The sequence below is a fragment of the Microcaecilia unicolor genome, chromosome 2, assembly GCF_901765095.1.
Source record: "Microcaecilia unicolor chromosome 2, aMicUni1.1, whole genome shotgun sequence".
Classification (NCBI taxonomy): domain Eukaryota; kingdom Metazoa; phylum Chordata; class Amphibia; order Gymnophiona; family Siphonopidae; genus Microcaecilia; species Microcaecilia unicolor.
In genome coordinates, this window is record NC_044032.1 from 380,465,387 (window position 1) to 380,482,334 (window position 16,948).

Below are 16,948 nucleotides of genomic sequence, written 5' to 3' on the forward strand. Positions count from 1 at the left end.
CCCCAAATGTCTGCTATAAGCCCAAAGGAGAGGTTTAAAAGAAAATATCTAATATATGTTTTCAAAATGCCAGTGGAAGGTACCCCAACTCTCAATGTTCTATCTTCGGTTCAAGAAATGGGTTGAGAAACAGAGACAAAAAGCTATTGAATCCACAGAACTGTCTTAAGTATTAGTGAACAATTTAGTTTTAAATTGCAATTTTCAAATGTTCATAAAAATATTTTTTATCCGGGAATTTGGCTCTTCCCTGATGCTTGGAGCAGACCCTGAAGAAAGAGACAAGACTATTCTCAAAGATGCAACAAGAAGTTAATCATGGAGATACACTTTTCTTGCAGAACTCCTCAAAATGTTTAGTTACATTTTTCTTTTTCTATTTTTTTTTTGTAGTACATTATCAATTCTTTATTACCACCTGCTATGCAGCAGATTTTTTAAGTCAGCAGCTGTAATAAAAATGGCTTAACAATTTTCAGGTTCAGAAGGACTTAAGATACTTAAATCATCAAAGTAGTTGAAATTTTGAGATGTTCATACAAAGAGGGGGTGGGGATAGTTTAAGTTATCAACAGACCATAAACTTGAAATCGTTAAGCTTCAAAAGGTCCTGTAAATTAACAGATCTTTAACAGTGTGGAATTACATGTCTGTGGTCAAAACTGCTTAGTTTCACACCGAATGCTGTTATGTCATGAAAAGCTACTAGACTACCTAAAAAGGTCATAAGGCAGTTTCAGAAGTTAACATACTGCTTAGTAACCAATACTGTATAATGACACTTCAGAACAAAAAACAAAACCACAAGGCATTTATAGCATATAGATATCAGAACAAGAATACAAGTTCAGGTACAGTACTGAAAACAAAAAATGAAGGTAAGGAAGATTCTAAATATACACACATTCAATACAGTAACTGCACAAAAATGAGAACATATTAGAAGTGAAACAGGGGTTAAGTTGCTATTGCAAGTGTCATTGTTAAAATTCAGGTTATTCTGGAACACAGAATGCTTCTCTAGCTGATGAATAAGCAAGCCACAACCCCCAAAAAGCAAACTGTTTTAAAAATGTTAACCTCATCAAGCTATTGACAAGTTCATGGATTAATTGCTCTAATTTCAAGAACTGATTAGCTTACAATTACCAGATAATTAAAAATTAGCTACATGTATGACCTACAAAAAGTTGAAACTGGTATTTTCAACCAAAGCAAATACACAACACACAGGTGGCTTTTGATTATCACTGCAGATCATAATTTAGAAGTGTGCAGGTAACTTCGTTAAGAATGTGCAACACTGGCACTTTCAGCGCTTTTCACTGTTCACAGATCTTTGTTTACATCAAAAGAACCAACTTTGATAAAGAAATCCAGAAAAAAAAAGAAAGAAAAGCGACAGTTATCAAATAGAAACAAAATACATGCTAAAGTCCACTAAAAGGGGGAGGGGGAGAAACCAAGAACAGAAAATCCATAGAAAGCTGGATATGAAACAAAAAATAATGTACAAAGCAAATATCAGAGTAAACCCTGCTACTTACACAAATAAGGATCTAGGATTATAAGGCATTATTGAGGGTCCTCGAGACACATTTACCTTCAAGAAAATTCTGTAACTGTGTAGGTTCATACAACATAACTAACATTCTGATAAGAAATTAATCATTTACAAGGAAAATGCAGTTGGAAAGAAGCCCCCAAGTCTAGCACTGATTGGCACAGTGCCTGAATTGCTTTCCTCCTAAGCTGTGTCCACATGGAAATATCTGGAAAAACAAACTTTATCACCAAGAAAAACAACATTCCCATTTCTATAATATTGCCTCTATGCTGAAGAAAGACAAAGTATATCTGCCTAAGACTTTCACTTGTGATGACTCCATAAGGGCCAACATTTAAATTTCCAAATTCTTCACCCACAGGGACTTCAGCACTAAGTGGATTTATATAGTACAAGCAACAAAGCTCGTTTCATGAAAAATGAAATGGGCCCTAGGAAGGCTCTCCTCTAAGCGATTTCTCCTCTCTCCCCTGCCCTCCCCTCCATGTCCAGTGATTCTTCCCTCCCCTCCATTTACAGCGATTCTCCTCTGCCCTGCCCTCCCCTCTGTGTCCCGCGATTCTGGCCTCCCCTCCATTTACAGCGATTCTCCTCTGCCCTGCCCTCCCCTCCGTGTCCCGCGATTCTGGCCTCCCCTCCATATCCAGCGATTCTCCTCTGCCCTCCCCTCCGTGTCCTACGATTCTGGCATCCCCTCCGTGTCCAGCGATTCTCCTCTGCCCTGCCCTCCATATCCCGCGATTCTGGCCTCCCCTCCATGTCCAGCGATTCTCCTCTGCCCTCCCCTCCCATCCATGGCCGGTGACTCTGTCCTTCCTGCTGCCCTGCTTTTAAGCCATTCATCTTACCTCGTCGCAGCGGCGGCAGGCTAGGCTTGCGTCGCCTACAGCCTTCCCTCTCAGTGTACCGCTCTCCTCTGACATCATTTTGGCTTTCCGCGAGGGCAGGACACTGAGAGGGAAGGGAACGCTGGAGGCGAGCTGACGTCAGCATGCTGTTACGAACTCAGACATCCAGGGAAGCAGAGTTACCAATTATTATATAGATATCTTTTGTACTGATGGCATATTAATCTCTGGATATTTCAAAACTAATGTTAAAAAAGTGTGAAAATTCTTAAGTGATAATCTTGAAACCGGAAAATTAAGAAGTCTTTCAATTTAAACTCCTATTTGCACTCTCCAAATTTTCTACCTTCCTCTAAATCAAGTTTTTATCTCTAACCTGTTGAGGCAATAATGTTTTAATCTCTGAGGGAGACTTTTCTAAGGCATCCAGTCTATTTGAACGTTGAACTGTAGCCTTTACATTTTTCAGCCTAATAGAAGGATTCATTGAAGTGGAAACAAAACAGAGAATACCTGATATAGGTTTTTGAGGGCACCTCAAACTGCTTCCATATCCACTACAGCTGACTTAACTAACGGCTTAAGGGAGAATTATGGCAACAGAGCTAACCATGGCTGCATTTCTGGACAAAGCCGGTGTTTTCTCCAACTCCCTTACCACCATCATGAGTTGCTGATGATACCAATCCTCTGTGCAGGTGTCTTGTCTCTTGATGCTACCACTGCTGGCCAAATCTCTTCCGAGGTCATTTGGGATGTCATCACAGCTAACCCGGAGGCACTTCCGAGTTCCTCCAGCCACTGACCTAACAATTCCCATGAGGCACAAAGAGGTGGAGGAGTGGAAGGCTCAGACAGGCTCAACGAAATGTCAGTGTCCAAATCAGGCTCCTTCCTAAGCCCAAAATCAGAGCCACCTGATGTAACAGGTACTGTGAAAGCTGTTATTACTGACTGCCACAGGGAGCAGAGGGAGCAGGAGGGTAAACCCTCTGTTCCCCACTACGTTTAAGCATAAGTTCAGCGGTAAAAAGAAAAAAGGAAATTTTCAAAAACTGAAGAGGGAGCCTCTTTCACCACGTCTTACACTGATGCCATCTTGGTTCCGTCTGGTTCTAGTTAAATTTTTCTAAGACATATTTTCTTTGATCCCATGGAAATTATCTAAGTTTTCAGTTACAATGACTTGAGCTACTGGGATGCACTTGTTTACAGGTAAATAACAGAGCCTACTCTTATTTTCTTTATATCTAATTCTACTTGGAAATATTTTTTAGGATTATCATGAGTCTTCATTTTTACTATGTCCTTGGAAAAAGATTAACAAATGATTATGAAAGATCTTGACCAGGTCAGTGTGGATAATTTCTTTACATTTTTGGTGTTGTATGCTTACCCTATACACAGTTCATTATTTGTTTTACATTTTATAGATAAATTTAAAAAATATATATATCTATATTGATCTGGAAGAACCATAAGTGTTTCCCAAACCTGTTCTGGGGGACCACCAGCTAGTCAGGATATCTGCAAATGAATACTTCAGGAAATAGATTTACATGCAAAATTCTCTCCCCCCCCCCCCCTGCCAATACAGGTTTGGGAATCATTGTTATAGACTTTGTACACTAATACAAGCAAACATATTTCAATTCACATTGTATGAATTTCTGGTTGTTCAGCAAGCATTCAACTGTTAAGCAGTTCAGTCTGACTCCAATCTAACCAGAAAGGTTTTGGAATAGCATAGGGAAGAAGTCATCCATATGACTACATAGTTTTCAAACTATATAATCATAAACCTACCTGTCAATATATCGTCTGGCTTCCACATTGTCTAGAGCCATAACAATAACATCTTGTTGGTTGTAGAACTTATCCCCATAAATGTTCTCTGTGGCCGGGCATACTTTGTTAAGATGTGGCTCTATCTTTAATTGAGGATTGATGCTAAGTGCTGCTGCAGCTGCTGTCACACTCTTAGGTTTCTGAGTTTTTTGGGAAGGGGGTGGGGGAGAAAAAAAGCTATGTTCATTACAAAATTCATAGAATACAGAAATCAAATATGGTGATGTAACTTACACTATGGAAGTAACCAACAAATGCCTTTGAACACAACCATTTTCACTTACACAGTTTTCAATAAACAATGCTAAAAACATTCTATATTAACATAGCTAAAATTTCCCCTGGTCTAATACTGGTAATTTGACTACCTAAAGGACAGCATGAGGCCAGTCTGTGTTTCAGACACTTTAGTCAGATACATTTAAGATAGGCCAAAGCTGGTAATCTGAGTAGAGGTATGCACCAAACAGGAAGCTTTAGATTGGGCTCCTGAATTTTGAAAAGGAAAAAAAGAAAAGGCCCAAACAAGTAAATACCTGAATGTGGTGGGGACGGAAGAGAAACTGCCTGTTCAAATTGGATTTTTCAATTAAATCAGGATCTGTAATTGTTACCTAAAGCATAAACAAAAATAGAAATGTAAACCATCTATTTGTATATTTATAATATCTACATGATTATTTAATTTTACATCCTGACCTATTTCCATCCATACACATTTTCAAATTATATCCAGAAGTTTCCAGTGTTTGCCAATGTACATACTTAAGTTCCATATTGTGAGAAAAATAGGTTCTTGGATGTGATAATGGATGTCTTGAGCCAATAATAGTCCTACATGTGCACCTATTTTTCGGATGCTATAAAATTTACAAGAATAACCTCCCTGACAATAAAATCTATCCATGCTGGAAAATGACAAAGGGAAACCAACAGTGATATAAAGCATTCTCCAGCATCTTCAATAAAGAACATATCAAAAGCGTTTTGATTTACTTCGTTCTCCAAGATAAAGGAGAAATCAGATCTTACATGCTAATTTTCAATCTTTTAGAACTTCCAGACCAGTCTAGACAATGATATTAGAGCTATGCACACCTAGCAGCACATGGTATACTTGAGTTTTCAAATTGTAAAAAATCCCTGTGCAGTTCCCAGGCAGCCAGTATTGCCATCACAAAGCAGATAAAAAGATTTGAAAATACCCAGAACTCTCAGCTGTTTATCGAACACACCATGCTCCACAGTCCAGTCTCAAGATGTGTTGTGGCTTAATAGCCAGTCTATGATAGAGACCTTTCATTCTTCTTCTTTTTTTTTTTAATGCATTTTCAAACAACCACAGTAACCAAAAAAAAGTCAAAAAGACAGAATGTCAATAACTATATACAGAAAATCTAGCTTATGTAAACCAGTCCTCCTCGACTGATCATGCCGACGGCTAAAACTCTAACTTCCGTGCACCAAAAAGTTCAACATGCGAAAAAAAAAAAGCAAAAACTGGGTGGGTCCTCAACTGGTTTGGAAGTCCTAAAGGAAAGAAAGTTAGCAGGTAAAATCTAATTTCTCCTTCCTTGTCTGCCTATCCAGACACTGATGTTAGGGAAGTACCAGAGCAATAACCTCTCAATGGCAGGACCCCAAGAGCCTAGAAGTCAACACCCCCACACCAAAGGCCGCATTCTATGTTGCCTGAACATCTATGTGGTAATGTCATGTGAAGGTATGCAAAGTAAACTAAGCCGCCGCTTAGTATATATCCTGCTATGGAACAAAATTCCTCTCAGTCCAAGAAGCCGCCATGCCTTTTCTGGAATGTGTTTCAGCACAGGGGGCACCTGCTTCCCTTTCATAAAATACGCCAACACTATTGCTTCCTTAAGCCAGCATGCCAAAGTTGTTTTAGAGGCCCGTAGCTCCATTATTATGGCCTCCAATCAAGGCAAACAAATGATCCGAGTGACAAAATTTCTCTGTCCTCTACAGGTAAGCCAATAGCATGCACTTGACATCAAGGCATGCTAACAAATGCTGCTCCTTGCTTCCTGTAGAAACCCCAAGAGCTGAGAGGGACTGATTGATTCAGATGAAAAGGAGACACCATCATACTCCAACCTCATCTCATCTCATCGCATATAAAGCACCGGCACGTTCTTACAAGGCCTCTCTTCTCTCTGAAAAAGGGATTACTATTCTGTTCAAATTTCTACAGCTCCTACATCATCTAAGTTTATAAAGTTCTCCGCTAACTTACCACATTCTGTACATCTCAGAAAGCCGCTACCACAGTTCCGATGCCTGGTCCTTAGCCTGGTTTTTTAAAACTAAAATACAGAAGCTCCATTCCCCATTCACCTCAGCTTTGTCCCTGACGCCAACTTCATTATCATTCCCTCTTATCATGACTCAAGCGGGTGATACTCATGCTTTTTCTGATTCTGTTGAAGTGATGGCAACTTTTAGTCTTCTATTCTGCTTAAGGGGATTGCAAACTACACAAATACTAAGTAAACCCACAAAAAATATAGCTTGAAAACAATTTTTACAGTGCTCTCACCTGTTCACAAGGTAACACCTTTAAACAAACATGACCTCAAATCTCCCGATAGGGACAAATACCAAAGGTAATGAAATATTCCACTATCTTGAGTGGGAGTCAGGTATTATCATTGGTTAATAAAATAAAGTGGAAGAAGAAAAAAAATCAGCACAAAAAAACCCCCCACACAATCCAAGGAGAAAAATTACTGATTCAAAAAAACTCCTTCCACACCATAAACAAGAACGAAGTGAAAGCACATGCAAAAATATATAAATATATCTAATACTCCAAAAATGTGTAAAGAAACAGCAAAAAATGCTAAATCTTGCACAAAATGGAACCCCACCTATGCAAGTAAGCTTACTGCCTAAAATAGTAGAGCGATCAAAAAGATTAAAAAAAAATACATGAAGGAAAGTTTCAAAATATCAAGGGTCAGAACAAATAACCCCACCAACCCACAAACAGTCACTTTGCTGGAAAAAAACACCACTCCTTTGTAAATCGAAAGTCCTCAATGTGGCTCCAACAAGAATCTTCCTCCAATGTAATTCACAGATCTGCTCCTACGATACTATGCAGCGCACTGCCAGTTCACATAAGACACAAGCATTGTGAGGAAGAAGAATTGTTTTTGAAGAAATGTTTTTTTTAAGTAAACCAAAAAGCCCCTAAGAAAAAAAACTGTTCCCCTTAGGGCCTACCAGACTCAGACTGCACAAGCTGCACGTCCACCATCTGTTGGAGACTGAGAACGATACTCGCTGCCTGGCAAATTGCACAGGGATTTTATACAGTTTCAAAACTTAGGTGCTTCATCTGCTGGTAGACATGCATAACCCTAACGTCAGTGTCTGGACAGCCAGCAAGGAAGGTAGTGTTTTAGTGTGTGGTTCTCACTCCATACACAGATCTGTATAGCATACCTATGGTTTGAAACAGTGTAGTATCAAAACGGTAGCTTTCCTTTTAATTAGTTTCCTCACCTTATCAGAATAGCTGATTTATAAGTTTTATCAACTATAATGTCAGCTGGGGAAAAAGAATCCTGGAAATCTGAACCACTATCATGTGGGTCTTTGGCACTTTATCTCCCACATTTGCTTTATTACTTTGATTTATAATGAAAGTCATACATGAACCTTGAGTAGCATTACGATTTGCCCTCTGGGTTTTGTAATCTACATACAATCTTGTGAACAAAGAATGAGTGGAGATGTAGCCATCTTCCTGCAAGATGAAACTGTCAGGACTAAGATATCCATTAAGCAATCTTTTGAGTGGAAGGCTTATTAATGGAGTTGGGAACATCAAAGAATAGGAATCTTATTGCTCTATTGAATCTTAAATGACAATGTTCAAGACTTTCAAAAGACTTATCCCAGCTTATCGTTTCAGTTTATTTGATACACTGCTCAAGGGCAAACCATCTAAGTGGTGTACAATAAAAATCAATAGAATCCAAAAAGAGAGAAGAAATACAAAATCATAGGAAAGAAGTAAGAGGGAAAACAATCCGCCGCTGGGCCCACTGGACACCCCATTCCCACATTGACATACCAGGAGGCATCAAGATCATGAGAGGGCTGAACCAAGGCCACAGGGTGCATGAAATATATGAGTCTTCAATAGGGTCTTAAATCTCTAGTACGAGGCCTCCAGGCTTATGATAGCTACCCAGATAAAATGTCCTTATTAGGGAGTGCTTGAGGCATTTGGAAATCTTAATATCCAAACTGATGTACTCTCTACTAGGGAACCCTACTTTATGAATCCATGCTACTTCACAGATCTCTGAACTAGATTAATAATCCAATCCACATTAAGGCCATTATTTTAGACCTTCTATTGCACTGTTTAGATCCAAGTGAGCTATTAAGGATAGGATAAAGGGCTATGTTCCCTGCCTACTAAGAGGAGCAAATTAGTTGAATTTATGTCTACATGAAGGAGATTATAATCCCAGGTTCTCAGAATTCATTTGGGTAACATAAGCATGATTGGATCTTCTAATTATCTTAATTAAAAACTAATTCTGGAATATGGCAGAACTGAGTATCTTAAAACAGACAGGTAGAAAGGTCACAGAAGAATTAAAGTGATTTCTATGAAAGATCTTCCACATTAAGGATTAAAGACAACAAAAGAACATTTTTTGACTTTCAGACTAAGGGGGTTGGTTTACTAAAACTTAGCTCGAGTTATATGCAGCAGAGCCCATTTTATTCCTATAGGCCCTGCTGCAGATAACTCAAGTTAAGCTTTAGTAAACAACCCCCTTAGGGAGGAGCAGAACCGAACCAGGAGCCTCCTAAATTAAGTAAAGAGCTTGCACTCAGGGCCTTGTGCCACTTGTTTGGCTTCTTCCAGTGCCCTGTGTGCATCTCACCTTGCTGTTTACTTTGTTTCTAAGACTGAAGGAATACAAGATGAACTGAACAAATTATTTTCAACATTCAGCCTATGAAGGAGCCAGGTGATTTTTCTTTTAATGGAGGCCCTGGTTCTCAATTTTATAGTTCTGTAATTCTGTCACAAGATAATTAAAAAAAAAACAAATAAAACAATACAAAAAAACAGCAGCTTTGCAACATCTAAACTCAGTGAGAATCCAAGTAAACCATGTTCTGCTTTGCTTTAAAAGTGTGCAAAGATTGGGAGGGAGATTTTCCTAAGTTAAGGGACGTGACTATTCACCCGACCTAGATTTTATGTAGTCAGTTAACTATTGACCTACTTCAAATCACCCAGTCCTACCTAAGCTTGTAGAAGAGCAGTCTTGCAACATACGGATACAGTCAGTTGCATGACTATCAGTTGGATTTCTGTTTGGGCTACAGTTCTGAAAGTTCATCAGTTATTTTAACTGACTTATTCTCTTGGATCTCTCAGCAACCTTTGAAACGGTGACCATAGCATTATTTATTTGGATTTTGCTCACACCTTTTTCAGTAGTAGTTCAAGGTGAGTTACATTCAGGTACACTGGATATTTCTCTGTCCCTGGAGGGCTCACAATGGAGAGTTAAGTGACTTGCCCAAGATCACAAGGAGCAGCAGTGGGATTTGAACCGGCCACCTCTGGATGTCAAGACTGTTTTATTTCCCTTTTGAACCAGAGGACCCAGTATATAAGAGTGGGAAGAGATTTATCAGCAGAGATCAGATAAAGCTTACTTGTGGTGCGATACCCAAAAAAATTGGACAGAAAATTATTCTACATAAATAAACAAACATTATGTTTAGAAAACATGAACTTGGTCTCTCTCTCTTGAAAAAAAAATGTATTGACCAGTGCTGCTTCAGAAGAATTGTGATCAATTGAGACATTTTCATTTCCATCAATAAAAAGCTAGGACACTGAGGTAAAGAAGAACCAATGTACCCTAGTTTACAAGCGAGGTTCATTCCTATCATGTTATGCACAAAACTGATACATCTGGAGACAATACCCTAAGAAAAAATAAAGCTGCGGAGTAACCTGGGACTATCCAAATTTATTAGGTTGAGTTGTGAATAAGCAGACAGTAGCTGCTGTTGAAACCTACTCAAAGCATTTTACCTTGCCTTTCTCTGGGCCTATGCCAACACCAAGGAGCGCAAAATTTTTCAACATTTCACAGCCTATGGCTCCACATCCAACCTAAAAGAAAATAAGAAAAATGTAAGAATGTAAGCCTACTTACAATTGTAAAAAGAGCTGTACTGAATAGTATATTTTACTATTCAGCTGAATATAAATACCGAATATGAATAATGGGCATTGAGCTTTAACATAAATAATAAAAGAAGCAATGTTAAATCAGAGATCAAGTGTTTATTTCAGTAGGATTTAGCCCCGTAGAGCCCTGGATTATTTGTATTCAAATTTAAATCGCTAGTTGGCTGAAAACAAATAATGTATTCCAGGCCAAATCAAATACAAATATTTGATACAGCCCTAGTTGCAAATAAACCACTCAGGTCCACTTGTCCCCACTCAATGTATGCATATCAGAGTCTGCCAAGGGGAACTAAGAGCTTCCCTGACAATATTAATAAGCAGGTGTAAAACAATTTCTTGTTCACAATTTTACAGCCTTCTGACATTTTTATTTCCTTGAATGTATATGAATGAGATATTTAAGGATAACTTCTCAAATACAAATTTGTTGACTATTCTCTTGTGCTTTAAGGAAAAAGTGGATTACCGGTTAGGTCTGTGGTTTCCCCATATCATTTTATCAGAAAATATGAATTCAGCCTGCTAGAAAGCTTGTTGATTGCCTAAAAAGTTAATTTTTAAACTGCAGAGTCTGCAGGGTTTTGGAGTTTTTTTTAACCCTTCGATCTTCCCCCTCCCACCACACACACTTTAAAACTACTTGAGAAAATATATTCATATAAACATGTACTTACCTGGTAAAATTATGCAGATACTTACAAATGCAGAAGTTTGCATTTCAGTGCAATCCCTGTCCCCAAACAATACTTAATCTCTATGCAGATAACATGTATATTATTATCTTTATATGTTTACCCACCGACGGGGCAGTCAGTTTTCAAAAACATTTCAGAACAGAAATGTTTAAAAACTGACCTTAGAAAAACTACCCCATTTAATCACTAACAAGCTTTGACGCCATAATCTTATCTTTCAAGACATGAAAACGCAGAATGAATATAAAACATTTTAGCCTGCTCAGCAACAATCCTCTCTGGAAAGGGGATTTACTGTTACCTTACCTAGGTTACAAACCCATGACACTGCTTTTAGGTATATGAACCTCTACTTAAAACTAACCCTAAAATGAGCTGTTTCAACACACAATTCACTGATAACACCAAGATAAACATTTGAGAAGCGTTCACATGGAAAAATGTAGCAAGACTCCTTTTGGTGGAAAGCTATGAAAACTCAAACTATTTTAATATGACAAAGATTAAATGTAAATGTTACAGGTCCTACATTACAGAACCAGCTTCCTCTTTCTCTTTGGCTTGAATAGTCACAAAAGAAATTTTTAAAAAATCCCTTAAAACATATCTATTTCAACAAATGTTTGAATAAGGCCCCCTTAAGATCGAGATACACTGTTGACTCCAGTTGAAGTATAGCCCGGAGATCCAGCTACTTTTGTATGTTCTTATGAAGCAGGTTTTCCTTTTCTATTCTTCCTCTATTGAGATTGTAATTTAATTTCTGTTACGTTTGTATTTTATTCTATGAATTGTAAACTGCCACGATGGCATGACCCTAAGGCAGTATATCAAATAAAGATGGAACTTGTACTTAAATGTACATGTTCATATATCAATCAAATTATGACCTGTTGGGCAACATGTGATATTGTAACTGCCCCGATACCTAAAGTTAGAATTATGCCTACTATCAGCGGATACTGCATTTGAAACACTAAACCTTCAATCAACATCTCTCTTGATATAATTATGTTTATATGGATATTCTCTCGTGGCTTGATGCATGAAAATGGTAATCAATCATGCATATGTAGAGTGCACATTAATGAAAGAAAAAAAATATCAACTGAAGTTTAAAAGTACATATCACGAAATGCCTAGTAAACGCCTGGGGTTAACCCTGCAGCCAACTGGAGGGTCTGTCCCCAGCACTGCTCAGGCCCACCTGCACTTGCTCTATACTTGACTCTGAGGTAGTCTCCCATGCTCAGGTTATTCCCCAGTGATTTCTAGGACATGGGGCCACACTCCAGGGGCCCCACAATTCCTAGAAAGCACCCACAGACTCAAAAACACAAACCGGGATTCTTAGTCAGTCCAGGACAGCAGAGTCAGTAAAACAATAAGGTTTATTGTCACAGAACGTGAACAGTGAACATAAAAAGGTGAACTCAGCAAACAATAACAGGTAACTGAATATGAATCAATTATAAAACTAAACATTTGTTTACTACCTGAGTGACACCTGGGGAGTTCAGAAAATGTAGCTGATCACAGGTTTTGAAATATAACTGCTCACAGGGCCTTAGTAAAGAGATCTTTCTCTCTCTGCTCCCTGGCTGAGACTGGGGAAAATCCAGTACCTCCTAGCTAGATTTAAACTCCAGGGCCAATCAAAGCCTAGAGCACCAACTTTGAAAGTATCTGGCCAATGGTACTGCAAATTGCCTTTCCACAAGCGTAAACTGTAAAAGAGAAAGTCTTTTTCTGCAACAGCTTTAAAACACAAAGCAATCTCCATCTGCTGGCCAATTAGGAGAAATACACCAGGTAATAATTCAGTTCATAGGCTTAGAAATCCACTGTTTCATCACAGTACACAAGTACAAAATGACACTCCATTCTATTAGGTCACACTTGGTCCGGGAAACTTATCTTGGAGTTATTTTTGAAGTGGAGCATTATATATATTTTTGGACCAATTTAAATAATACTTTCAACCCCACATATTTTTGCTGGTAAGCACCAGTACTGGTTTTATATACCAGTGGGACTGATTCTTACTTTTGTCCGATACTACTAAATGAAAGAGGGAGATATGGCAGTATTGGACTGCTCCCTCAGGTCTTTGCATCACCTGCAACTTACCATCGTGGTCAAGTGGAAGGGTAAGTATGGTCTTTCTTACAAAGTCCACTCTGGAACACCCAGCTTGATAGGTGGATCATTTTGTGACTAAGGAAAATAGTTCCATTGGTGCTTCATTGGCGACTGTGGGAGTATGCTACCCAGAACTGGAGACAAGACAGTCTGTACCCATGGCACCCCCAATCCTTGCAGGCACTTTGGACAGAAGCAGTTCCACTATAGGAATCAAGAATCAGCACAGACACAGGAAGAGGGCCATCTGTTACAGCTCTTAGGAAATCTTGTAATCCCTCCCTTAGCCTGGGAGGATTTTTTCACCTTGGATGAGATCAATCAGGAGCAAAGATGGAGAAATGAGGTCTTACCTGATAATTTTACTTCCTTTAGTCCTTCCCACTATTCCAGAACCTGTGGGATAGTTACGTCCATCAACCAGCAGGTGGAGATAGATAACTGAAAACCGAGTTGAAACATCTCTCTTGGCATCCAGCCCAGCTCCTCAGTATTTACGTAAATAGCAGTAAGGAGAAACTCAGATTAACAGAGCAATCTTAACTCCTCACTAACCTAACACTAACCAGATGAGCAAAAATGTGTGGACTTCTCATCTCTGGACAACTTGTAGAGAACAAGAGAGATACAGGGAGCATCATGCCAGCTGGAAGTCATTATTTGACCCATTAACCGGTGGATCTGGGAACTTCTTATCTGAGCCTATCAAACCCCTTACCCCTCCCCCTATTCCAACAACCCCTGGCCAATATTAAACAATAACAACCATTGGAAATAACTTTATATACACCAGTTGGGAGTAAAAATAGGCTGCAGCTTTATTAACGATTTATAAAAGTCAAAGAATTAAAACAAACAATTATACACTGAGCTACTCTGATATGGCAACAAAACCAAAACTCTCCTCCTTCAGCTACTAGTAATGACAGCTAAGCAGCTATTGCATCCACCACTCCATTCCAGAGTATCTTCACTCCTCCCATGGTCCCGCCTTGACAGCTAGGGCCTTGGAGCTGGCAGGGGCCTCCATACCCTCATGTACCATTGTCATGGACCCACCATGACAATTTATGATCTCTGCAACATGTTGTGGCTCATCCTCCATGAGCCACCACCACAGTAGCTCGGGTGCCCACCAGAAGCGACACCCATACCTCACGCATCGTAGCCTGTTCCCCCCTTCCAAGGCCCCTGAGAGACCCCAGTTGCCTGAGAGGGTGGGTAGGTAAGTTGATTCCAAGGAGCAGGGAAAAGCACTGAACCTTGGAAAGGCCTAATTAAATCAGTTCCTGTGCCACGCCTCCCTCTACCAGGGGATCCAATGGAACCACAGAGAGCAGGCAGGAAAGTCAGGTTCATTATGAAGCAACCAATCCCATCTCCAAGCCAGCCCCTGAAATGTCTGCCCAATCCCAGGTCCACCCACCTTTTGGACACTTCCCTTCCCACAGCTCCCAGACTCCAGGTAAGTAGCCCAGCCCTTGGTCAATAGTGCCCATTGAGATGAGCTGTCAGGCTGGTTCTACTTTGCACAGACTAAACATCTCAGAAACTTTGAGCGGACCTCTGGAATAGTGGGAAGAACTTATGGAAAGAAAATCATCAGGTTAGACCTAATTTATCCTTCCATTATGTACCTTCCCATTATTCTACAATCTGTGGGATGTTCAAAAGCAATCTCTAGAATGAGTGGGATCCTGGCACCACTACCGAGAACAGAAGCCCCCCAATTGGCAATAAAAGGGCTCAGTTGGGACGAAAGGGTTATTCTGATTTGGTCATTGCTACCTTGCTTCAGGCTGTAAAGCCAAAGGAGCATGGATCCTCCATGACCACTGGGCCTTGCTTCAGTAGGTCATCTACCTGTGGAAGATGGAGTGGACCCCCTTCCAGCAGTCCAATCAAATTTGTGTACCATGGCCTCTGTGGCCAATCCAGGTGCACAAGAATTATTCCATCTCAGTGCAATGCAATCCTTTAACACACTGCCTACCACGGGCCAAGGAGGGAAGTCATACAGTAGATGTGTCTCCGGCCAGGGCAGCAGTAGGACATCAATCTCCAGCAAGACCAGCTCATTCCGACTGCTGAAGAACTTGGACACTCAGGCATTCCTTTTCGTCGCCATCAAGTCCAGAAGCAGAGACCCCATTGGTCCACTATCAGCTGAAACCACTGCTGGATAGTTCTGATTCCGCTGGGTCCATGGAGTGCCTGCTGAGAAAGTCTGCCTCCACATTCAAGGACCCCATGATGTGATGTGAAGACAAGCAGAGAAGTTATTTCTCTGTCCATCTCATGAGGGAGACCACCACCATCATCGGATGGCTGCTGGTCCCACCTTCCTTGTTGATATAAGCCACCAATGTCCCATTTTTGGAGAAAACTCAGACTGGGGCCTCCACCATAAAGGGAGCAAAGTCACACAATCACTCTGCACTGAAATGAGCTCCAAGCAATTTATTGACCACTGAGACTCCTGTTTCATCCAGGTGCCCTGTGCCAGATGAAACTTGTAATAAGCTCCTCAACCCTACTTGCTGGCGTCCATTGTCACCACTTCCTATTGTGTTATTGGAAAGGGAACTCAAATTCCTGGGCAACAACCACCACAGCATTCTGCGTCTGGCGACCAATGTCCAAGGAAGATGAAGCTCATACTTCTGTGACTCCAGAGACAAGCGGATAATAAGCAATTCTTGTAACGGCTACATACAAGCCCTTGCTCATGGCACCAGTTCCACTGCCACCATCATTGACCCCAGAACCTAGATATAGTCCCAGACCTTGGGCCTGCTTTGACTGAGGGGAAGACTAATCTGTTGAACCAGCTTTGACCTCCTGCACTCTGTGAAGAAGATCCTCTCACGTGCTTTATCGAATACAATGCCCAGGTACTCCAGAATCTGCAACAGTCTGCTCTTCTCAAAATTGATCACCCAACCCTATGACCGCAGAAGGTGGAGAACTTTGTCATCGATGCCATTCTGTCTGAATAGGATGATGCATGATTGAGCCAGTCATTGAGATACGGGTGAACTCTGATTCCCTGGTTTTGAAGGGTGGATGTCGCCACCACCATAACCTTCATAAACGTTCTTGGAGTCGTGGTGAGACCGAAGGGCAAAGCCCTGAACTGGAGGTAATGGCCCAGGATCGCAAAATGTAGAAACCTCTGATGCGGCGGCCATATGGGTATATGCAAGTACCCCTCCTCAAGATTGAGGGCAGTGAGAAATTCTCCTGCTTGAACCAAGGCTATAACTGTTCTTAGTGTTTCCATGCGAAAGCGGGACACTTGGAGGCAGTGGTTTAGACCTTTGATATCTAAGACTGGACAAAAGGTGCCTTCCTTCTTTGGGAAAGTGGAACAGATGGCGTATCTGCTTGTCCCTGTTCCGCCTGGGGAACTGGAACAATGGCCCGGAGCACCAGCAAGGAATCTACAGTGGCCTGAACCTCGACTGCCTTGGTTCCCTTTTGACAAGGAGACTGCAAGAAGAAAGGAGCAACCGTGCGGAAGAACTTCAACTCAAATCACTGTGAAGCTCTGGAGGCACTTGACACGCTACCTGAGAAGACT

General features: G+C 40.5%; 1 protein-coding gene across 2 annotated transcripts in view; it reads right to left on the reverse strand.

Moving 5' to 3' along the window:
• UBA6 (ubiquitin like modifier activating enzyme 6) overlaps positions 1 to 16,948 on the reverse strand; it is a 262,135-nt gene that overhangs the window by 89,372 nt on the left and 155,815 nt on the right. For both annotated transcript variants that reach the window (XM_030190526.1, XM_030190525.1), the window contains 3 exons: positions 10,367 to 10,447; positions 4,800 to 4,877; positions 4,222 to 4,403 (listed from right to left, as the gene is read on the reverse strand). In XM_030190526.1, the coding sequence (XP_030046386.1) occupies positions 4,222 to 4,403; positions 4,800 to 4,877; positions 10,367 to 10,447 (341 nt within the window). The remainder of the gene's footprint in view (positions 1 to 4,221; positions 4,404 to 4,799; positions 4,878 to 10,366; positions 10,448 to 16,948) is intronic.